Source organism: Salmo salar, chromosome 13 (assembly GCF_965601325.2).
Source record: "Salmo salar chromosome 13, fSalSal1, whole genome shotgun sequence".
Taxonomy (NCBI): Eukaryota; Metazoa; Chordata; class Actinopteri; order Salmoniformes; family Salmonidae; genus Salmo; species Salmo salar.
Genome location: NC_138303.1, coordinates 41,986,206 through 42,010,933, shown reverse-complemented (window position 1 = coordinate 42,010,933; position 24,728 = coordinate 41,986,206). Strand labels below are relative to the sequence as shown.

The 24,728-nt window shown below is 40.1% G+C and overlaps 1 protein-coding gene and 1 long non-coding RNA gene across 4 annotated transcripts in view; one reads left to right on the top strand and one right to left on the bottom strand.

Annotated features, from left to right (window-relative positions):
• Positions 1 to 24,728, bottom strand: part of LOC106567114 (nuclear factor of activated T-cells, cytoplasmic 2) — a 56,113-nt gene that overhangs the window by 14,451 nt on the left and 16,934 nt on the right. Inside the window, exons 6-9 of one of the 2 annotated variants that reach the window (XM_014136026.3) lie at positions 17,143 to 17,283; positions 9,370 to 9,425; positions 8,994 to 9,126; positions 7,987 to 8,739 (exon numbers count right to left, since the gene is read on the bottom strand). In XM_014136026.3, coding sequence (XP_013991501.1) covers positions 7,987 to 8,739; positions 8,994 to 9,126; positions 9,370 to 9,425; positions 17,143 to 17,283 — 1,083 coding nt within the window. The remainder of the gene's footprint in view (positions 1 to 7,986; positions 8,740 to 8,993; positions 9,127 to 9,369; positions 9,426 to 17,142; positions 17,284 to 24,728) is intronic. The other variant, XM_014136027.3, reaches the window with a different exon arrangement.
• On the top strand, positions 3,601 to 10,591 carry LOC106567115 (uncharacterized). Of its 2 annotated transcripts, XR_014380090.1 has the most exons (4): positions 3,601 to 4,177; positions 5,990 to 6,040; positions 9,396 to 9,550; positions 9,709 to 10,591. It is a non-coding gene; the product is annotated as an uncharacterized LOC106567115 (long non-coding RNA). The 2 variants fall into 2 exon arrangements; XR_001319997.3 differs by lacking the exon at positions 5,990 to 6,040 and having other exon boundaries at positions 3,617 to 4,177.

The window sequence follows — 24,728 nt, the reverse complement described above, 5'->3', positions numbered from 1 at the left end:
CCAAATTAAACTGCCAGCTTCTCGGGCCCAGAAGGTAGGATATGGATATTATTAGTAGATAGTAGATAGTAGATAGAAAACACTCTGAAGTTTCTAAAACTGTTTGAATGATGTCTGTGAGTATAACAGAACTCATATGGCAGGCAAAAACCTGAGAACAAATCCAACCAGGAAGTGACTTGTAGTTTTTCGATCTAATCCCTATTCAAACTACAGTGTCTGTGGGGTCATTTTGCACTTCCTAAGGCTTCCATTGGCTGTCAACAGCCTTTAGAAACGTGTTTAATGCGTCCACTGTTACTGAGCAGAGAATAGGAGCTCAGTCAATCAGTGGACTGCCTGGGACCAGTGAGTTGTTTACTGCGCAGGCACATTGGCGCGCCACTCCTTCTTTTTCCTCTGTAATGAATACGCTATTGTCCGGTTGGAATATTATCGACGTTTTATGTTAAAAAGACCCTAAGGATGGATTGTAAACATCATTTGACATGTTTCAACGAACGGTAATGGAACATTTTGACTTTTTGTCTCTGGTTTTACGCTTGCGAACAAAATGAGGTATTTGGACATAAATATGGAGTATTTTGAACAAAAATAACATTTCTTGTGGAAGTGGGAGTCCTGGGAGTGCATTCCGACGAAAATCAGCAAAGGTAAGGGAAGATTTATAATACTAATTCTGAGTTTAGTTGACTCCAGAACTTGGTGGGTAACTGTATAGCTTGCTTTGATGGCTGAGCTCTGTACTCAGAATATTGAAAAATGTGCTTTCGCCGTAAAGCTATTTTCAAATCTGACACAGTGGTTGCATTAAGGAGAAGTGTATCTATAATTCTTTCAATAACTGTTGTAAATTTTAACATTTATGATGAGTATTTTTGTAAATTGATGTGCTCATTCACCGGCGTTTTGGTGGGAATACATTTTCTAAACATCACGTGCCAATGTAAAATGGGGTTTATGGATAAAAATATTAACTTTATCGAACAAAACATACATGTATTTTGTAACATTGAGTCCTGGAAGTGTCATCTGATTAAGATCATCAAAGGTTAGTGATTAATTTGCTGTATTTCTGTTTTTTGTGACGCCTCTCCTTGCTTGGAAAATGGCTGTGTAGTTTTTCATGTTTAGGCGCTGTCCTAACATAATCTAATGTTATGCTTTCGCCGTAAAGCCTTTTTGAAATCGGACACTGTGGTTGGATTAAGGAGCATCTTATCTTTAAAATGCTGTATAATACTTGTGTGTTTGAGAAATTTGAATTATGAGATTTTTGTTGTTTTGAATTTGCCGCCATGCTATTTCACTGTCTGTACCGCTAGCGTCCCACATGTCCCAGTTAAGAGGGTGTGAACGATGCAGAATGAGTGTAGGCAGAGAAAAGCTCTCCAGTAGGTGTACCAAAACATTCTAGGGTCATTTTCTGAAAACAAAAGTTGATCAACTTTCAAAGCAGAATTACTTTCCCATTGTAACTCAACTGTAGTGTTTGATATACCATTTTATAGCTCCGAGTCTCTACTTTTATCCAATGTAAAAAAAAAAAATGCTACATAGGACTGAATCGAGCCGGTCCATATGTACAAACTGGCTGCTTTTTCATCAACCCCAAACGTGTAAAGGTGTAATCATAACGATACATAATAAATTTAACATTTCAAAAAGTTCAAGGCAGAATCCCTGTTAAGTGTGCCTTGAATTCTAAATAAATCACAGACAGTGTCACCAGCAAAGCACCCCCACACCATAACTCCTCCTCCTCCATGCTTTACGATGGGAAATACACATGCGGAGATCATCCAATCACCCACACCGCATCTCACAAAGACACGGCGGTTGGAACCAAAACTCTCCAATTTGGACTCCAGACCAAAGGACACATTTCCACGGGCCAATGTCCATTGCTCGTGTTTCTTGGCCCAAGCAAATCTCTTATTCTTATTGGTGTCTTTTAGTAGTGGTTTCTTTGCAGCAATTTGACCATGAAGGGCTGATTCACAAAGGTGCATCTCCTTCAAATTATGATATTTGGTTGAGTTGACAACCAAACACATTTCAATATCCAATTAGTCTACAAATTAATAATTTACATGTTGGATTCACATCTCCATCTCAACCAAACATCTAAATGAAAGAATATGTCTAAATCAAATCAAACTTTAAAGCTGCAATATATAACTTTTTGTGCAACCTGGCCAAATTTACATAGAAATGTGAGTTTTAGATCTGTCATTCTCATTGAAAGCAAGTCTAAGAAGTGGTAGATCTGTTTTATGGGTGCTATTTCTATGCTTCCCGGTCTTAATTTTGTTTTTGTGTCTTTTACTTTCAGATTGGTACACTAGCTTCAAACAGCTGAAAATAAAATATTTTTGGTTATGGAAAATATATCTCACAGCGGTTTAGATGGTATAATAATTCTCTACACAATGACTGCTTGTTTTGTCACAAACTGAAATTAAGCCAACTATTAGCAACCAGGAAAATGCCGGAGCGATGTACTTTAAATAAAGTTTGATTTGATTTAGTCCTATTCTTCAAATTACATTTGAAATCATCCTAGCTTGAAACCCTAGGCCTATATGTATTTTTTGTTCAAACCTGGATTGAATTGAAACAATAGCTGTTGACTTTGCAAATGATATATAGGCCTAAAAAGTATAATTTATCATATGACTTATAAAGTATGGTTACATTTAATTTGTTCTGTTAAACCTACCCTTTGGAAAGACTTTGATAGCAACAATGAATCTATTTCGTTAAGAGATCTCTCAATAATCATTTTCCCGATAGCACAATGGTAGCAGTCAGTGACAAATATCAAAGCTGGGCTTGGTTAAAACTCTGGATGCAAGACCAAATGGATACCTGTAGGTAGATCAACTCTCCAGTAGGAGGTGCTGTCCAGCCTATTGTTTTTTTTCTGATAGTGGATAAAATATTGAAGATCTAATGTTGTTTCAAAGGTATAAATTCAATATATTTGTCTATTTTGAAAATTCATAACCATGATGACATAATCCTGTGGTTCAAATACCACACTCAAAACAACAGTTTACGTAGACTTTTTCAAATCCATTGTATTTTCCACATAGATTCCACATCCCAATACATTGACAAATTACGTTGAAACAATGTTGATTTAACCAGTTTGTATGTTTAATGAGATTTGTAGGGAGATGGTGAATTGTTCTAATAGCTACCAGAATAAAAGTCCAGAACAGAGGGAAGACATTAGAGAGAGAGAGAGATATTGGTAGGGAGCTCTCAGATCAACACCTTGTAATAAGGAGGAGCAAACACAGTCCACCCAGTATGACTCTCCCAGTTACTCTGTCTTAAATCAGAAACAGTAAACGCTGTTGCTGTTTACTGAGGGAAACCCTGTTAGGCCATCTAAAACAAAATTCCACTCGTCCACTGCTGGACCCTTTTCTCAGTTTCATTTTTTCCATCCGAACTCAGCCCTTTCCTTTTTCCTGCTGCTGTTGCCTCCCGACTCCCACCCTTAGTGCTATCTTATGGAGATCAGACCGGATTTTCTGGAGGAGAGCAGCTGCAAATAGGATTTTCTTGTGCCAGATTGGCAGAATCTTGGGCCAGGGATGGAAAAAAGCAAATCCTCCAGTGTGTTCCCCACAGAATTGAGGGGAGTGGGGCCAAGGGAAACCCCAGCCAAGTATAACAAACAGAGGCTTTCCCGGGCTCTCTGAAGCAGCCCATTCCACTGTTTGACAATGGTTACCATGGAACTTGTTTTTCAGATCATAACAGTGTCAACACATCCAGGCAGTCGGTCAGGAGAACTGGCTGCTTAATTTTTTCCTTTTTTTCTGTTGTTTTATTTTTTTTGAAAGAAAGAGAAAAAAGAGAAGTCTCATTTCCTGGTCTGTAGTGATGCCAGAGAAATCCCTCTCTCTCTCTCTCTTTCTTTCTGGGTTGTGCTGAACTGAACAACATGGTGATCCTTCAAATCACAGATCACCAGGGTTACAACACTTCCACATGGTCTAGGACATGACCTGTCACTGACTAGGACTAGCTACCTCCCCAACCAAAGAGAGGTTTAAAGGGACAACATCATTATCAGGTCTGGCGATCACACTGCAACAACATGTAGTTTGGATGTGTTCTGTTACTCTGATCTCACAGGGTGATAATGGGGCTGACATGGGTAAGTATAAATATATGATTCATAATCCATGTTATTTCCACATTGAGTGGAAAACTTAAATTGAACATATGTAACTACATCTCCTGGCCTGGCAACTTGGGAAGGATTGTTGTTAAAGTGCACATGTGATTAGGGAATCATTTATGTTTGTCCATCATTTGAACAGGATTGATCAGTTACGTGAACCAATCTATCGTTTTGGTTGAAACTATGTTTTAAAGAAACACTGACATCTAATAGTCAAATCATAATGTAAATGCAGGTCAGCTGCTTCTAATATTTTTGGTCATTTTCTGTTGTTTTGTGGTAGAAAACTGAGCTCGTCAAGCATAACACGTCAACCCTGCTACCAATAGATAGATACAGTACCAGTCAAAAGTTTGGACACATCTACTCATTCAAGGGTTTTTCTTTATTTTTACTCTTTTCTACATTGTAGAAAAATACTGAAGACATCAAAACTATGAAATAACACATACGAAATCATGTAGTAACCAAAAAAGTGTTAAAAAAATCAAAATATATTTTATAATCTTCAAAGTAGCCACCCTTGACAACAGCTTTGCACACTCTTGGCATTCTCTCAACCAGCTTCACCTGGAATGCTTTTCCAACAGTTTAGGAGTTCCCACATATGTTGAGCACTTGTTGGCTGCTTTTCCTTCACTCTGCACAACTCATCCCAAACCATTTCTACTGGGTTGAGGTCAAGTGATTGTGGAGGCCAGGTCATCTGATGCAGCACTCCATCACTCTCCTTCTTGGTCAAATAGGCCTTATACAGGCTGGAGGTGGGTTGTGTCATTGTCCTGATGAAAAACAAATGATAGTCCCACTAAGCAAAAACCAGATGGGATGGCATATCACTGCAAAATGCTGTGGTAGCCATGCTGGTTAAGTGTGCCTTGAATTCTAAATAACAGTGTCACCAGCAAAGCACCGCCACAACATCACACCTCCTCCTCCATGCTTCACAGTGGGAACCACACATGCAGAGATCATCAGTTCATCTATACTCTGCGTCTCACAAAGACACGGCGGTTGGAACCAGAAATCTCAAATTTAGACTCATCAGACCAAAGGACAGATTTCCACCGGTCTAATGTCCATTGTTCATGTTTCTTGGCACAAGCAAGTCTCTTCTTATTATTGGTGTCCTTTAGTAGTGGTTTCTTTGCAGCAATTCTACCATGAAGGTCTGATTCACGGAGTCTCCTCTGAACAGTTGATGTTGAGATGCTTCTGTTACTTTATCTCTGTGAAGCATTTATTTGGGCTGCAATTTCTGAGGCTGGTAACTCTAATGAACTTATCCTCTGCAGTAGAGGTAACTCTGGGTCTTCCTTTCATGTGGTGGTCCACATGAGAGCCAGTTTCATCATAGCGCTTGATGGTTTTTGCGACTGCACTTGAAGAACCTTTCAAAGTTCTTGAAATGTTCCGGATTGACTGACCTTTATGTCTTAAAGTAATGATGGACTGTCATTTCTCTTCACTTATTTGAGCTGTTCTTGCCATAACATGGACATGGTCTTTTACCAAATAGGGCTATCTTCTGAATATCACCCTTACCTTGTCACAACACAATTGATTGGCTCAAACACATTAAGAAGGAAATAAATTCCACAAATGAACTTTTAACAAGGCACAACTGTTAATTGAAATGCATTCCAGGTGACTACCGCATAAAGCTGGTTGAGGGAATGACAAGAGTGTGCAAAGCTGTCATCAAGGCAAAGGGTGGCTACTTTGAAGAATCTTTGTTTAACACTTTTTTGGTTACTACATGATTCCATATGTGACTTGTTTCAGGAAACTAGGCGTATGTCACGGGTCACTACGTCACAGGAGAGCCATTTTAAGGTAAACTTTTTTTTAATCAAAATGTGTTATTTGGCAGAAATGCCTTCTGGAATATGTGAACTTTCATGTGCCTTAATAACAGACGTGTATGCCATCTGTAAATACGAATATAATTGTTAAATTACGAGCCTATTTGGTTTAGCCACAGAAAAAGTGAGCAACCTTCCCGCTAGCCATGATTGGCTGAGATAATGAGTGGGATGGACATGCCGAGACATGAGTTCGGATTGGTCTGCCATATAGCACGCTTCTGTCTATTTGAGCTGGTCATTATGTGTAGGTAATCCTGTCTAACGCGGCTTAAAAAAAAATGTATCGTGTAGTACGTGTAATAAGTGTTGCTCTCCACATTCTTGAGGACCGAGTTTTGAAATCAGTGGAATTAGAGTTTAATAGCTAAGGAGAAGGAGAAAACACTTGTCTCCAGATTACATCTTCAAACTAAGGGCAACCAAGGCAGTCGGTCACATATGTGTTATTTCATAGTTTTGATGTCTTCACTATTATTTTAATGTAGAAACTAGTAAAAATAAAGAAAAACCCTGGAATGAGTAGTTGTGTCCAAACTTTTGACTGGTACTGTAGACTAGAAATGTTTTAACACATTTGTTTTGTGAACCTCCCTGTTGCACACAACAAGCTTCCATTCAACCCTGTTACGGTCAACCCTGTTACGGTCAACCCTGTTTCTTTAATTGGCCCATTCTATAGTCTTTTTTTATTTAATTATTTTTTACGCTACAGAGGTTTTGTATAATTTCAGCCAGTAGTTTTAAAAGTAGCGTCAGAACCAAAGCGCGTCTCAGAAAAGTGTGCATAATTGTGTATCAAATCAAATCAAATGTATTTATATAGCCCTTCTTACATCAGCTGATATATCAAAGTGCTGTACAGAAACCCAGCCTAAAACCCCAAACAGCAAGCAATGCAGGTGTAGAAGCACGTACAACGCGTACAACGTCATCCACTTCCTATCATATGGTACAGCCTGCAAAACATACATTACCGTTCAAAAGTTTGGGGTCACTTAGAAATGTCCTTGTTTTTGAAAGAAAAGCACATTTTTGTCTATTAAAATAACATCAAATTGATCAGAAATACAGTGTGGACATTGTTAATGTTGTAAATGACTATTGTAGCTAGAAACGGCAGATCTTTTATGGAATATCTACATAGGCGTACAGAGACCCATTATCAGCAACCATCACTCCTGTGTTCCAATGGCACGTTGTGTTAGCTAATCCAAGTTTATCATTTTAAAAGGCTAATTGATTCTTAGAAAACCTTTTTGCAAATATGCTAGCATAGCTGAAAACTGTTGTTCTGATTAAATAAGCAATAAAACTGTCCTTCTTTAGACTAGTTCAATCTGGAGCATCAGCATTTGTGGGATCGATTACAGGCTCAAAATGGCCAGAAACAAAGAACTTTCTTCTGAATCTCGTCAGTCTATACTTGTTCTGAGAAATGAAGGCTATTCCATGCGAGAAATTGCCAAGAAACTGAAGATCTCGTACAACGCTGTGTACACTCCATTCACAGAACAGCGCAGACTGGCTCTAACCAGAATAGAAAGAGGAGTGGAAGGCCCCGGTGCACAACTGAGCAAGAGGACAAGTACATTAGAGTGTCTAGTTTGAGAAACAGACGCCTCACAAGTCCTCAACTGGCAGCTTCATTAAATAGTACCCACAAAATACTAGTCTCAACGTCAACAGTGAAGAGGCGACTCTGGGATGCTGGCCTTCTAGGCAAAGTTGCAAAGAAAAAGCCATATCTCAGACTGGTCAATAAAAATAAAAGATTAAGAGGGGGAAAGAACACAGACACTGGACAGAGGAACTCTGCCTAGAAGGCAAATAACAAAATTGCATGGATGTTACACCACCATGCATCATTCAAGAGCATTAATTATATTGATGTATAAAAGCCTGGCACTAACTTACACTCACCGTCATCAAGGTACATTTGATCCAGGTTCTCCTCCTTGACTGTGACCCGTCCTCCAGGGAGGCTGGCTCGCTGCTCCTCTCCAGGGGGGCATCTCTGGGCCTCCATTCCACCAGGGGAAGACCTGCCCTTGGGCACTGCCTTGGGCACATAGGGCTGCTGCTGGATCACTGTGGTGGGGTAATGTTGGGGGGAGTGGGCCGAGATAGGGGAGTGAGCTTGGGCTCCAGACTGCTGAGGGTAGCCATCACAGTAGATTATGTGCTGCTGGTTGTCAGGCTGGAGAGGTGGAGGGTCGCTCCCCCGGAGCAGGTGTTGGTTGTTGGGGGAGAACTGGATGATGGAGGGGTGCTGGCCCTGGCCCCCTCCATGCTGCTGCTGCTGGGCCCCCAGCGGGGACGACTGGGCTGGGGAGCCCGTGTGGACCAGGACGGAGCGGTGTGGGTCGGGCATCACCCGCATCCCCCCAGTTTGCTGGTAGAGCCCCCCGGGACTGCCGCTCAGACTCTTGCCCCCACGGGAGTACACAATGGCTGGGCTCTGCTGCTGGAAGCAGGTGTCTGGGATGGGGGTGGGGAGGCTGGAGCGGACCTGCTGGCAGGAGGCCATGCTGGAGACCAGGCCATTGTCTGGGTGGATGATCCCACGGGACCCAGGGCTGTGGTGGTAGTAGGACTGGGGGGACACACCCATAATCTGGGTCATGGAGAAAGGATAGTCATCCACAGGCTCTGTTTTAATGGACGGAACTGTGGGAGAGACAGAAGACAACAGAGATATGAGTGGGGGTTAAGTCATACTGCTTAAAGTAACTATAATCTACTACACTAATCATATATCTTAGTGACATATTAATGACATGGAATAACGTGACTTGATATCATTCCTACATAATTGTATTGCTCTTTCACAGAAGCACCTAAAATAGCACACAGTTCTCTCAGACCATCACAGTCACATGATGGGTATTGCATCCTTATTGTTGATGCTTACGGTTCCATACCTGCCAGTGGAGTGAATGTGAAGTGCTGAGGCTGGCTGCGCTTCCTCTTTCCGTTGATGACATAGAAGTTAACTTTGGCGGAATGGCAGATCGACAGGTCGCGATAGGAGGGGATCTCAACAAACAGCAGACTCTGTAAAATGACATAATTTTCATTTCATATTAATCTGTCACATTATTATTATAAATTGTATTCAGAGTATAACCACTGTAGATGTGCAAACAATGAATATGGTGACAAAGTATGACATTGTTATTTGTTTTTTAATTATTTAAAAAAACGAACAAACAATCCACACATTATAATCAGTGAACTGTTTTGACCACTTTTTCAGACTTTGAGAAGTGGGCCATCTGTAAAAGTACTGATACTTACAGGCTGACATTTATCTTTGTCTACAGTTGCCTCCATCTCCCAAATCTGCTGTCCATCTGCAGAGACAGAGAAGGGAAGGGTTGTTTCAGGTCATATACATATTTCAGGGTGAATTACAACACCCTGTTGGACACAGCAAAAACAGGAACACAGTACAGGGAGAGGTTATGTAAAACCAATGGTGAGAAAATGTGTGCAATTGCTACTCTGCTTTTGATTAATTGCAAACATGCTAAGTTGCAAACCAATTAAAAATGAATTCTAACCAGTAAAAATGTATATCTCAGATGTTTCCGTGTGTTTATAGTGAATTCATGAGCTCTATTGTCTCTTTGGCAGGTTGAGCCAGCGTGGGAGAGGATTCTCCGCTTTGTCACAGAACACAATGCCTGGTTTCAACCTTCACATCATTGTCTGCCTGCCACTAACCCATAGGCCATATGATTAACACGCAATAGGTTTTAGGAGACTCTTTGTGTCACATATATTATATATCTACTCTCACAACTTCCTCTTTCACCACTGCTCACCTACAGCCAGAGACAGCTACAGATTTATCATGAAGTAAAACCATTACCTGAACCTATATTTCCCATAATGTATTGTATTGAAATCATACATAAAATCACATATTTACTGCGTGTCAAGCAATATTGGAATTATTTTAGAGGTAAAGAAAAGTCTATTCTAAAAAGGCACACTGCCGGAGAGCTTTGGTCCAATGGTTGATACGCACTGGTGATCATAAATAGGCCAAACCTGTCTGGGTATGAAGGGATTTAGAGTAGATACTACCCCACTTGTTTTACACCATGTGATGCGTACAGTATACCAATACTCTCACTGTATACCAAAACTCTCATAGTATACTATAGGACATTGCTTTTTTGTACAATATTTTTCAAACAATATAAACCATACATAGACAAAAGAAAATAGACCGACACACAAAATCGATGACATGTATAGAATTTGTGAAATTTGTCTCTTGTACAATAAATTGTGTACATTCGTTTATACTGGATTAAATGTACATTTTCGTTAACTGTTAGTCATGTTTCTGACACTCCCTCCATCTTGTGCCAATATCAGTTATTTTCAGGTCTTGGTTCCCAAAGTTTATAAGAAATTGTCAGTTGGATAGGCCTTCTGCAACATTGAGTATATCTTACCTGTCATACGAGTACCCTTTTCTGACTCAAATAAAATTCCCTCAAAATTGTTCTGATGTCCAAAAGATTCCAGATCAAAATGTTGTGATATAAAACTTTTAAGTTGCATGTATTTGAAAATGTCTACATTGGTCAGTCCAACATTGCTTTTTAATTATGTCATAGATTTACTGTTTATATGCCTTTTGTCTCTATGTGGGCCAATTTATCTGTGAATTCTGAAAAACTATCCAGGGATTGTTCCATAGGGGTGTGTTATTAGGAAGTGATATTGGTTCTTGCAGAATCTGTTTCATTTTCTTCCACATGTTATAGTAATTCTTAACTATGAAGTTGTTAATGTTCTTAACTCCATCCTTTCAAAAACAGACACATGAAAAGATTCTGGGGAGGAGCATGCACATCTCCAATAGGTCCCCATTGTTCCTCTATAGTGCATTTAACAATAACATTCAAGTAAAAGTTTTGGGTGGTGAGTTGATAAAATTCCAAGTCGGGAAGGTTTAAACCACCCTCAGACTTAGGAACATGTAAAACATTCCTATCTCAGCCTCCAGTATTTATGCTGCAGTAGTTTATGTGTCGGGGGGCTAGGGTCAGTCTGTTACATCTGGAGTATTTCTCTTGTCTTATCCGGTGTCCTGTGTGAATTTAAATATGCTCTCGCTAATTCTCTCTTTCTCTCTTTCTTTCTTTCTCTCGGAGGACCTGAGCCCTAGGACCATGCCTCAGGACTACCTGGCATGATGACTCCTTGCTGTCCCCAGTCCACCTGGCCGTGCTGCTGCTCCAGTTTCAACTGTTCTGCCTGCGGCTATGGAACCCTGACCTGTTCACCGGACGTGCTTGTTGCACCCTCGACAACTACTATGATTATTATTATTTGACCATGCTGGTCATTTATGAACATTTTAACATCTTGACCATGTTCTGTTATAATATTACCCGGCACAGCCAGAAGAGGACTGGCCACCCCTCATAGCCTGGTTCCTCTATAGGTTTCTTCCTAGGTTTTTGGCCTTTCTAGGGAGTTTTTCCTAGGGAGTTTTTCCTAGCCACCGTGCTTCTTTCACATGCATTGCTTGCTGTTTGGGGTTTTAGGCTGGGTTTCTGTAGAGCACTTTGAGATATCAGCTGATGTACGAAGGGCTATATAAATACATTTGATTTGATTTGATTTGATGTATTCTATTTGCCCATATAAAGTCTTATGGCCGAGTATACTTTTTGTACCGAATGTATTCGGTGGGGTAATTGGTATTACCAAATATAGAACCTTTGTTAAGCATGCCATTCTAAAGAGTTTTATTCAGATTTCTGGGAAGATTGCTCCATTTAATTATCTTTATATATTTGTTGTCACTTATTAAGCATCCTAAGTATTTAAGATTTTTTGTGGTCAACTTAAAGGATTGCTGTAGATCATATTTTTCCTATTGCCATTATTTCAGTTTTTCCACATTCATTTTATATCCTGATATTTGAGTATTCTGAAAATATTTTTAACAAGGGGGGCGTTGAGTTTTCAAAATTAGTCATTGTATATCAACAGATCGGTGGCAAATAACTTTAGTTGATATTAATGTTTACCGATACTGATACCTGTTACGTTTGGGTCCTGTACAAACAGGAGGGGGGAGAATGGACATCCCTGTCTCGTGCCCCTTTCTAAAGCAATTTCAGCAGATGATGTATTATTTTTTATATATTTTTGCTTTAGGATATTTATATAATATTTTTTATGAAATGTATTATTTCAGTTGGAAAGTTGAAGGCTTCCAAAGTTTGGAATAGAAAAGGCCATACAAGACGGTCTAAAGCCTTTTAGGCATCAACAGCCATAAGTGATAAATCTACATCTTGTTTTTTTGCGTATTGTATTATAGTGAATACATTTTTAATAAACCCTGTTTGTCTGGTAAGACTTTTGCCATTCTGTTACTTATGAGTTTTGTTATTATGTAATTGTCAAAATGTATTATTAAACATATGGGTCTTGTAATCTACAGGGGACTCCACAGATTTTCCTGGTTTTAATACAACTGAAATAACCATTTGATACATGGAACTCGGAAGCACTTAATTGAGTGACGTGTGTTGTCATTTGAGTAAATAGGGGTGCTTCTTTGTCCCAGAATGTCAAATAAAATTCTATGGGAAAGCCATCCGTATCTGGAGATTTTCTCTGCGCAAAGGTTTTAACAATGTTTAATATTTCATTTTGGGGGATTTCTATTTTTTGTGATTATTTTTTGTCTGCTGATAGTTGCTTCAGGGTTATTGAGTCTAAGAAGGTTATTTCATTCAGATTTCTATAGATTTTCATGGAAGCTTTTAAAATTGTAATTAATAGCATTGTTGTTTCTAATTAAAGCATTTGTATCCTTATCTTTAAAAATTATAAATGGTGTGGCATGTATTCGTTTTGTGAGGGCTGTTTAACAGCTTTATTATCCATTAAATAGTATGCTTAATTTGAGTTTAACCTACAGTTGTTGGCTCTCTTCAACTGTAAAAGATCATATTTTTGCTTAAAGGAAAATTCCACCCAATAGCTATGTTTTAGTATTTGTTTCATTAGTCCATTGTTGACATAGTCCCAAAACGTTTTGCTTGTCAGCTATCAAGTTTTCAAGATACGTAACTTTCAAAATACAGAAAGCATCCCCGTATGATAAATGTTGCATTATATGATGTAAAACGCAGAATCATATGATGCAAAATGCATCATACAGGGATGATTTCTGTGTTTTGGAAGTTACATATCTTTTGAGACTATGTTAACAATGGAATAATGAAACAAATACCAAAATATACTTTTTGGGTGAAGTTTTCCTTTAAGTTCAGAGATGTTATTTTCTTCTTTACCTTGTAAAGTTTTTTTTATGGTCTTTCCCAAGATAGAAATAAAAATAATAAGAAAAATAAATCATGAACTCAGATTGAATTTTTGCAGAGTATAAGATTATAATTCTGGGTCATGAAGATGCGCTGTAGGGTATTACTTGATACCTCAAGGTTAGGTCTTGCTCAATAACGTAACATTAATGTGTTGAACATTTGGGTAAATCACAACACAGGTATTGTTGCTGCTATCTGCATTTAGCTGTGTCATTCAATGTTATTACATCATATTGCAGTCATTTACAGTTAACTGGAAAAAGAGTATAGGTCAACAACTCAGGTGTTAGAAATTACGCTGATGATGACTTCTTGTCATTGATGATCATAAACTTTCAAAAGATAACAAAATGACAACATGTCAACCGAAACACACAAATAACCCCAAATGTTTTTTTGTTATCATCAACATTTTAGACATTTCAACTAGATTTGCTCTCTATTAAAAATAAACAGCTTAAGCATTTTCTCAAAAGAAAATAAATCCAGTATTTAGCAGCCGGATATCTGTTTAATGCTATGTGGGAAACCTTTATGTCAGACTGCAAATTAAACGCATATGGCTGAAATGAGTCAGAAGGAGAAAGGGGGATTCCATACGTCTTGCCAAGTTATCTTTATTTTATTTTTCTCTCGTTTTATGATCAACTCGCTCCGTTTCAGTACAGAGTAACGACAGGTGATGACTGTTGCTTTCTTGGCGTTTTACATTTGTTTGCGTTTTGTTCCAAAACTACTCTACAGGATACCCCTTGTCTTTTCGTTTTTCTCTGGTAATTAGGAATGGAGGCAGCCAGAAAGAGTTGAAGAGGCCCAGCTTGGCTTGACTGTGGGAATCCTCGGTAACACTTTATGTTAAGGGTCCATAATAAACCATATATAAGGCATTTACAAACCATTTGCCCACCATTTATTAATCATTACACCCTCATTTTTGTGAGAATTGACACTGGTCACTCAAAAACATTTACAGTATAAATAGCACTCACTTTAGATTAGGGACTGCAAAAATACTTTACGAATGATTAGTAAATGGTTCATGTGGGAGTAACGATTTATTAATGCCTTATAAATGGTTGATTACGGACCTTCAAATAATGTCTTATGGAACCCTCCTCCCCTCCCCTCGTGGAGCCAAGTCCATGAGATGGAGCCAGAGGAGCCCCAGCCGAAGCCAGCTGTGTGTGTGTGTGTGTGTGTGTGTGTGTGTGTGTGTGTGTGTGTGTGTGTGTGTGTGTGTGTGTGTGTGTGTGTGTGTGTGTGTGTGTGTGTGTGTGTGTGTGTGTGTGTGTGTGTGTGTGTGTGTGTGTGTGTGTGTGTGTGTGTGTGTGTGTGTGCACGTGTGTCTCCTAGAGCCAGAGAAGGCCAGAGCCAGTTGTGTCCCATTCAAAGGGATTTCACAGTCTTACTGTTCCAGAACTCTGGGTCACATGGAGAACCTCTCCAAAACAATGGCAATCCCTCTTCTACGTAGATCTACTTTTTTTTATTTCCGTCTCCAATACTAGCCATTAGAGCAGTGTGTCGTAGCCCGGCAGCAGGAAAGCCTTGATAAAAAAAAATTAAAAACCTGGACAGATACAAGGTCCAAGTTCTAGCTAAAGCAGCCCTCTAGAGAGCCCACGTATCATAGCTCCCCACACTCAGCCCCCGGAAAGCCCATGTCTCAAAGCTCCCCATACTCAGCCCTCAGACAGGCCATGGATGTAATGAGTCACAACCATTATGCTAACAGACTAGTAACAGATAGTGCATCTAAACACTAGGCTACTCTTCTGCCGTCCCATGCAGTCCAGAGACTTCTGAGGGCTATTAACAACAACAACTAAAGGACCATAAATAAAAACCTAGATCTGATTTATGGAAGGTTATAAACAAAACCTGGATGGCCAAACTATATATAACAAAAACATAACATAACAGCTAACCAGGAATAAATAGTTACATTAGAATAGTCCCTAGGTTGTGCATCTGGCTTTATAAGAGCTGGTGTTATGGTTAGTGTTTGGGTGACGACTGCCAAGGTAAACCAAGTAGCTGCCGTAAGTGCTGTAGATGGATCAATGAGGACCACTCTTCTCTCTGGACTCAGTATTGAGGATATTGAGGTGCAATGAGGTGACATAAATTATATTTCCCTCACTACACAGACAGTCTGTATTGAGGAGTGGCGACAGAGAGCAGGACAACAAAGACTGTACTGAAAACTGTGACTGACAACTATAACAAAGCACATCTCCTCAGCATACAATCCTGTAAGCTGTCAATGAAGCACAATATACTAATAATTTAGTAAGCTTGTTAAATAATTGTGTGAAGTTCTAAAATAAACCTACAATAAAACCTATCTTGCTGTGATAAGCTTCTTATCCTAAAAGGGGTGGCATTGTTCGGTATCAGAAGGAATTGGAATGTCATGCAAATATCTGAGCGGTGGGTGAGGAGGAAAGGTCAGGATTCAAATGACAGACAGAAAGTATGGTGGCCTTTGTCACTATTACTCAATCACATTGATTAATACAGCAATATCTGAGACTATCTCGTAATGGTGATTCTGCCATTCCAATGTACAAGTTAAATAATTGTGTCACAAGGCCTAACTAATAATGGATTGAGCAAACCAATAAGAATGCAGTAGTACACACACTAGTAAATGCGCACTTTAGGTAGAATTCTGGTACTGTGATATCACAAGTAAGCCTAGTATCACGTTTTTCCCCCCTAACGTACTGAGGTATTTGAAGCTCGTCTACAGTTTTGTGTAGGGAAAGGTGACACCTAGTCAGTTGCACAACTGAATGCATTGAACCGAAATGTGTCTTCCGCATTTAACCCAACCCCTCTGAATCAGAGAGGTGCGGGGGGGGGCTGCCTTAATCGACGTCCACGTCATCGGCGCCCAGGGAGAAGTTGTTGTTGGGGGTTAACTGCCTTGCTCACCTTGCCGGCTCGGGGATTTGAACCAGCGATCTTTCGGTTACTGGCCTAACGCTCTTAACCGTTAGGTCATATTCCGCTAGGTCCTATTCCTTAACAGAGGTCCTATTCCTTAACAGCGGTCCTATTCCTTAACAGAGGTCCTATTCCATGCACAACAAAAAAAACAGCATAATGATAACATAACACATGGATAACAGGCGAGGAAGGAGAGGGCACTGGAGAGTGAGGCTGCTGCCTTATCTGATGGATCATGCAAATTATTCATAGGTAAAACGCAGCATGGCAGAGCTATACATTAAATTCAATGTGGTGCTGTGGCACTAGTGAGCGAAATTTGTGGAGACATGATCAACCAGAGTAATAATAATAATATAGGGCTGTAAAGTAAATGGCCTCTAAATGGGCATGGGTAATAACTGTCTACATCTGATTATCATGGCTGGTTTATAAGGGTAAATACTTGCAAAAAGCTAAAAAGTGAATAAATACCCATATATTCCTATGTAAAGTTTTCCACATTCCCACAGTTTTCCAATGGAAAATTCCCAAAACGTTTTCAACGCTACTGGTGTATGAGTGAGTGTTTTTTTTCTCAACAGAATCTAACAACGGTCAGAAGAATACCGGCAAACATTTCACTCTAGCAAAATAACCGTAACATTTTTAATAGATGAGGTGGGACATCATATAGAATATGGTCCATGCCACCATCATCCACTTCCACCCCCAGAGGTGTTGACTCATATTGAGTAATACTCACCATGGGTTTTCTCCATAAAGATGACCTTGGAGTCGGAGCTGAAGTTCTGTCCCGTCAGAATCATCTGCTGACCTCCCAGGACAGAACAGCTGTCCATGTCTTGTTTATCCACCATGGGCAACTCATGGGCGGAACGCTGGGCTGTGAGATGGAAGAGAGAACATGACATTATGACATGATGTTACACACTGTGGTACTGACAGGTCATGTTGGCGTAGTGGGTAGAGGACTGGCTGTAGGACAGGAGACAGAGCATGGCATTATTATGACATGATGTTACACACTATGTGGTAGGTCATTTTGGGGTAGTCTGTTTGATCTCTGGTTGATGTTTGCTCTGAAGTCACAAGGTAATTGTTGACTGATTACAATGAGACTAGTACCGGCTAATAAAAAAAAAACATATTTCCTCATTGTGCACTTTAAATATTTGTCTGAATATTAGATTTGTGTCGACATTAATATGGGGCAATTACTTGGTACATATGAATGAAGAGATTTTGTTTGAATTTGAGGTTGTAGTGTCAATTGTGGCTACACACTACAGGCCTGGACAAACAGAGCACATCATGGAAGTGGGACTCTGTCCAGTGGAAACATATGACAGCGTGCGGTAGCCTACAGTACAGAAAGGGGTTGAGGGAGGAGGGGGAAGGAACATGGAGGATGGACCTCTCCAACACTATCATCATTACGCAATGGAGCGTATGTTGGAGTATGTTCAACAAACCCTGTGACCTGTCCATGATGTAGACACTGATTGGCTGCTGTACTGTATTCTCTCCCGGTACTGTAGATTTCCAGGACTGATAGCTTAATCAAGCAGTGGCACTGAAGTTGCAGCCACAGAGACAGAGGCAGCCATAGAAATATAATTTGCTAGACACAGGAAAAGCTCATCAGACCATGGCAATTCAACTGGAACACCTATGGGTCCACTCAATATGGCCACCAGTTCACCCATTACAGACCCAGTGACTTGAAAGGGAATTTCCGTTCTAGTAATTCTATTTCTATGGAGGCAGCCATGTTTAGGGAACCAATACCCGACTACAGCAAATCAAGGCTTGACTCTTTGCTCTTATCTTTTAGTGACTAACCTTATTATTGGGGATCGACTGTCAGCAATGCCAGCATAAGGGGTTACATGAAGGCCAAATGAATCACTTGGGGAATGGACGGCAGTTGCCTTCCTTTTAGCCGGATCATGTTTACTACTAGAGAGTGTGTGGCAATTAAATCTAAAAACATTTTGTACACATGATGAGATTGAGACCAAATGAATGGAAGTTACTTCCTCAAGCTTATTATCATCCCGCCTGAAAGACTGAAAACCTATCTCCAGTCAGGCGTGTGAAGTGTAGACAAACAGTTGTGACCTTCGGACAGCCTACTATACTGTGAGTCAACACAGAGGATAAAAGCTGGAAGCTAGTCTCTTCAAACACACACACCACTGACACAGTTTAGTTTGCTTATTGGCCATTTTAACAGATGTGTTGGGGGTGTTCTAGTACGACTGTGCAAACAATTTTTTACTTGACTGGTTTTCAGTGATGCCAGGTTTTCCGGGGAGCGTGACTGCATATTTTTCTTTCGCTCATCAGACAACAATGTTCTGACACTCCGGAGTGAGATTGCATCCGAGTGTTGGACAGCACCCACTACATAATTTTGCATAGCACAGTGACGTGCAATCAGGGTAGGCAGGGTAGGCAGTGCTTACCCTGTGATAATCTAATTTAGAAAACAAAAACTGTTATGAAAAGCCAAATAAAAGATACAATTATATAAAATAAAAAAATGTTATTTAATGTTTTTTCTTAATGATTATGGTGGTTTTTATGCTCAAAATCGAAAAATGTGCTGAAACTGCATCAAAACCTGAGGAATTGCGCCAGGGTGTTCATGCCTTCCTTTCTAGCCATTCACATCCATTCAAATAGATGACGCTGCGGACATTCCTGACTCCAGTCAATGTTAATGGACAGGGTCAGTATATGCGTCGCTGCTTTGCCTAGCTTGAAGTAGTTTCATTTATTGCATTGAGCCGATTTCATATTTTGCTCATGAGTATTGCCTAAACATGTTGTGTGGTATTGCCTGGGGTAAGCTACATAATTTGGCGCTCACGTCCCTTGAACTGATCAAACTCGGAGCTAGCTAGCAAAAACAACCTGACAAATGGACTATACTGCACCTCAAATAAAATTCCAAGTTGGAATAATGTAAGGCTCTGTTTGGAGGGTTCGAAGAGCGGAACGCCAACCATAATGAACGTTCAGACCAGACAGAGGCAGCATACCTCTACAAGACATGACAGGCAACCACCATATCCCTTACTGACAACTGTCGGGCAGGCTAACAGTGAGTACAGGACTGTCCACTTGTCTGAAACGTCATTACCAATTAATACTTTTTACCAGACTTTTACACATCTTGGACATTTACTTTTGCTTTGTCGATGTAATGGGAATGACATTTTGTGTCAGTGTGAAAGTGGAACCAAGGGATGCGTCTCCCACATGTCTGTTGGCCTGCTGTGTACATGCAGAATAAACTAAATGACATGGGGTTCTGCTGTGTCTTCTACATCACTGTCACTGCGGGTTGTACTGTTGAATCATGAGAAGAGACAGCATTCCTTTGAATGCATTTGATTTATCAAGCTAGAATTTCATTATGACAAGACACATTTTCAGTCATTTCGATTGTTGATATGGAAATTTCGTTAGACCCTTCCCAGCAAACCAGGAACATTCCCAGAACATTATGTAAGATTCCTATTAAGTTCTAGTTAGGGTTTTATCTAACAAAGGACATGTTTTAAGTAAAATATCCTTTGAATGTTCTCCTAACGTTCACTAAAATGTTGTGCACAACATCTGTAACAACCACCACAGAACATTCCCCAAATGTTCTCATTGGCTTTCCAAGTAATGTAATGACAAAATGTTCCGGTAATGTTCTTAGAACATACTGGCACAACTAAATGTTCTGCTAATGTTGATGGATATGTTATTCAAAACACCCATAACAACAAGCAGGGAATATTCCTACATTGTTCTCATAAAGATATTCTGTAAGGTTATGACATGATGATCCATCATTTTTCTAAAAACATACAGTGGATTTAAAAAGTCTACACACCCCTGTTAAAATGCCAGGTTTTTGTGATGTAAAATAATGAGACAAAGATAAATCATGTCAGAACTTTTTCCACCTTTAATGTGACCTATAACGTGAACAATTCAATTGAAAAACAAACTGAAATCTTTGAGGGGGAAAAATTTAAAAAACAAAACTCACAATAACCTGGTTGCATAAGTGTGCACACCCTTAAACTAATACTTTGTTGAAGCACCTTTTGATTTTATTACAGCACTCAGTCTTTTTTGCGTAGGAGTCTACTAGCATGGCACATCTTGATGTGGCAATATTTGCCCACTCTTCTTTGCAAAAGCGCTCCAAATCTGTCAGATTGCAAGGACATCTCCTGTGCACAGCCCTCTTCAGATCACCCCAGAGATGTTCAATTGGATTCAGGTCTTGGCTCTCCAAAACGTTAATCTTCTTCTGGTGAAGCCATGCTTTCGTGGATTTGGATGTGTGCTTTGGGTCGTTGTCGTGCTGAAAGGTGAACTTCCTCTTCATCTTCAGCTTTCTAACGGACGCCTGAAGGTTTTGTGCCAAAATTGCCTGGTATTTGGAACTGTTCATAATTCCCTCCACCCTGACTAAGGCCCCAGTTCCAGCTGAAGAAAAACAGCCCCAAAGCATGACGCTGCCACCACCATGCTTCACTGTGGGTATGGTGTTCTTTGGTTGATGTGCAGTGTTGTTTTTGCACCAAACATACCTTTTGGAATTATGGCCAAAAAGTTCAACCTTGGTTTCATCAGACCATAACAAATTTTCCCACGTGCTTTTGGGGGACTTGTTGTTTGTTTTTGCAAACTTCAGCCGGGCTTGGATGTTTTTCATTGTAAGAAAAGGCTTCCGTCTTGCCACTCTACCCCATAGCCCATTCATATCAAGAATACGGGAGATTGTTGTCACATGTAGCACACAGCCAGTACTTGCCAGAAATTCCTGCAGTTCCTTTAATGTTGCTGTAAGCCTCTTGGAAGCCTCCCTGACCAGTTTTCTTCTCGTCTTTTCATAAATTTTGGAGGGACATCCAGTTCTTGGTAATGTCTCTGTGGTGCCATATTTTCTCCACTTGATGATGACTGTCTTCACTGTGTTCCATGGTATATGTAATGCTTTGGAAATTCTTTTGTACCCTTCTCCTGACTGATATCTTTCAACAATGAGATCCCTCTGATGCTTTGGAAGCTCTCTGCGGACCATGGCTTTTGCTCTGAGATGCAACTAAGAAAATGTCAGGAAAATCCTACTAGAACAGCTGAACTTTATTTGTGATTAATCAGAGTCACTTTAAATGATGGCAGGTGTGTATTGACTTCTATTTAACATGAGTTTGAATGTGATGGGTTAATTATGAACACAGCCACATCCCCAGTTATAAGAGGGTGTGAACACTTATGCAACCAGGTTATTGCAAGGTTTCTATTTTTCATTTTTCCCCCTCGAAGATTTCCGTTTGTTTTTCAATTGAATTGTTCACATTATATGTCACATTAACAGTAGAAAAAGTTCTGACGTGATTTATTTTTGTCTCATTCATTTACATCACAAAAACCTGGCATTTTAACAGGGGTGTGTATACTTTTTATATCCACTGTACTTCCATGATAATGCATAATAATGTTCTGCTAATATTGATGTGTAATGTAACATTATTATATGAAATTGCCAAACTTTTAAACAAACGGCATTTCAATCTTCTTACATCATTATATTTTATTAGGGTATTGTCCTAACATAACTATAGCTATTTTAAAGAACGGTAATTAAGTAGATTTGAATGTACAAACTGCCATCTTCAAGCCTTGTAGGCTACTTAGTCTGCTGCGCCAACAGGATCCTAATATTTCTAGTAGATTTCCCTTTGTACTAAAATCCTTAAATTATGATCCAAAGTACGGTTCGTAAAAATCCAAATAACTTCACAGATCTTCATTGTAAAGGGTTTAAACACTGTTTCCCATGCTTGTTCAATGAACCATAAACAATTAATGAACATGCACCTGTGGAACGGTCGTTAAGACACTAACAGCTTAGAGACGGTAGGCAATTAAGGTCACAGTTATGAAAACTTAGGACACTAAAGAGGCCTTTCTACTGACTCTGAAAAACACCAAAAGAAAGATGCCCAAGGTCCCTGCTCATCTCCGTGAATGTGCCTTAGGCATGCTGCAAAGAGGCATGAGGACTGCAGATGTGGCCAGGGCAATAAATTGCAATGTCCGTACTGTGAGATGCCTAAGAAAGCGCTACAGGGAGACAGGACGGACAACTGATCGTTCTCGCAGTGGCAGACCATGTGTAACAACACCTGCACAGGATCGGTACATCCAAACCTCACACATGCGTGAGTTACACCAGGAACGCACCATCCCTCCATCAGTGCTCAGACTGTCCGCAATAGACTGAGAGAGGCTGGACTGAGGGCTTGTAGGCCTGTTGTAAGGCAGGTCCTCACCAGACATCACTGGCAACAACGTCGCCTATGGGCACAAACCCACCGTCGCTGGACCAGACAGGACTGGCAAAAAGTGCTCTTCACTGACGAGTCGAAGATTTGTCTCACCAGGGGTGATGGTCAGATTTGCGTTTATCGTCGAAGGAATGAGTGTTACACCGAGGCCTGCACTCTGGAGCGGGATCAATTTGGAGGTGGAGGGTCCATCATGGTCTGGGGCGGTGTGGACTGAGCTTGTTGTCATTGCAGGCAATCTCAACGCTTTGCGTTACAGGGAAGACATCCTGCTCCCTCATGTGGTACCCTTCCTGCATACTCATCCTGACATGACCCTCCAGCATGACAATGCCACCAGCCATACTGTTCGTTCTGTGCCTGATTTCCTGCAAGACAGGAATGTCAGTGTTCTGCCATGGCCAGCGAAGAGCCCGGATTTCAATCCCATTGAGCACGTCTGGGACCTGTTGGATCGGAGGGTGATGGCTAGGGCCATTCCCCCCAGAAATGTCAGGGAATTTGCAGGTGCCTTGGTGGAAGAGTGGGGTGACATCTCACAGCAAGAACTGGCAAATCTGGTGTAGTCCATGAGGAGGAGATGCACTGCAGTACTTAATGCAGCTGGTGGACACACCAGATACTGACTGTTACCCCCCCCCCCCCCTTTGTTCAGGGACACATTATTCAATTTCTGTTAGTCACATGTCTGTGGAACTTGTTCAGTTTGTTCCAGTTTTTGAATCTTGTTATGTTCATTCAAATATTTACACACGTTAAGTTTGCTGAAAATGAACGCTGTTGACAGTGAGAGGACGTTTCTTTTTTTGCTGAGTTTATATACCCCTCACCGCAATCTGCCAGGCAACATTTTTACATGATTTCTGAAATCAAGTTTGTAGTGAAAATAAAAGTCAAAACATCCCAACTTTACAGTATATAAAGAAGATTGTTAGAGTAAGAAAGAATAGAGGATACTTATTTGTATCCTCTTTTGCAAAGACAAAGACCACAACTTGGAAGACAGAGTAAAGGTGTGAACAGCTTGTGTATTTGTGTTAGTCCCATCCCTGTGATGCACTGGATTCATTCCAGAAATAACACTCCAAAGTTCGTAGGTTCGATCCTCACTTACAACTATCAACAAACTACGGTAAAATCTACATTTGTACAATAAATGCCTAATAAATTGTCATGTGATTCCAAATAATTGCCATATGTGTTTCTACATTTTTGTACAACTAACTTCCTCAACAGTAAGATAACACTAACACATGAAATAAACCTCCATGGACTGTTCAAAATGTAATTGTATCATTCTGGGAACATAGGGATAACATTCTAAAAACATTGCGGGAATGTTTTGTGCACGCTGATAGAAATATTGTAAGAATGTCATAACTGGACAGATTTTGTGTTAGGGAACCTATCTGTTGTCATATCCCCACAATGTTCCCACAACCTAAATAGATATTTTAGGAACTTTTAAAGAACATACCAAATGTGTTCTGGGAATGTATTTTCAAGATCAGGTGTATGTTTTTTCAACATAGTAGAAACATTGTAATCATCAGCACAACTGGACAGTTTTGTGTTATGGGAACATATCTCTTGTCATGTCCCCACAATATTACCACAACCTATGGAAGTGTGTAAGGAACTTTTAAAGAACATTAAAAATATGTTCTGCAAACTTTCTTGTATGATCAGGTGAATGTTTTTTGTACCCTAAAAGAAACATTGTACAATCATCCGCACAACTGGACAGTTTTTGTGTTTTGGGAACATATCTTTTGTGATGTCCGCACAATATTCCCACCAGACGGTTCCCACAACCTAACGAAACATTCTGGGAACCTTTAAAGAATAGACAAAACGTGTTCTGTGAACTAGGGATGAGCACCGGTAACCGGGATTCCAGAACTGTCCCGGGACCACTCTTCACGTTTCCCGAAAAAATATGACAAGACCCGGGAAATTACAA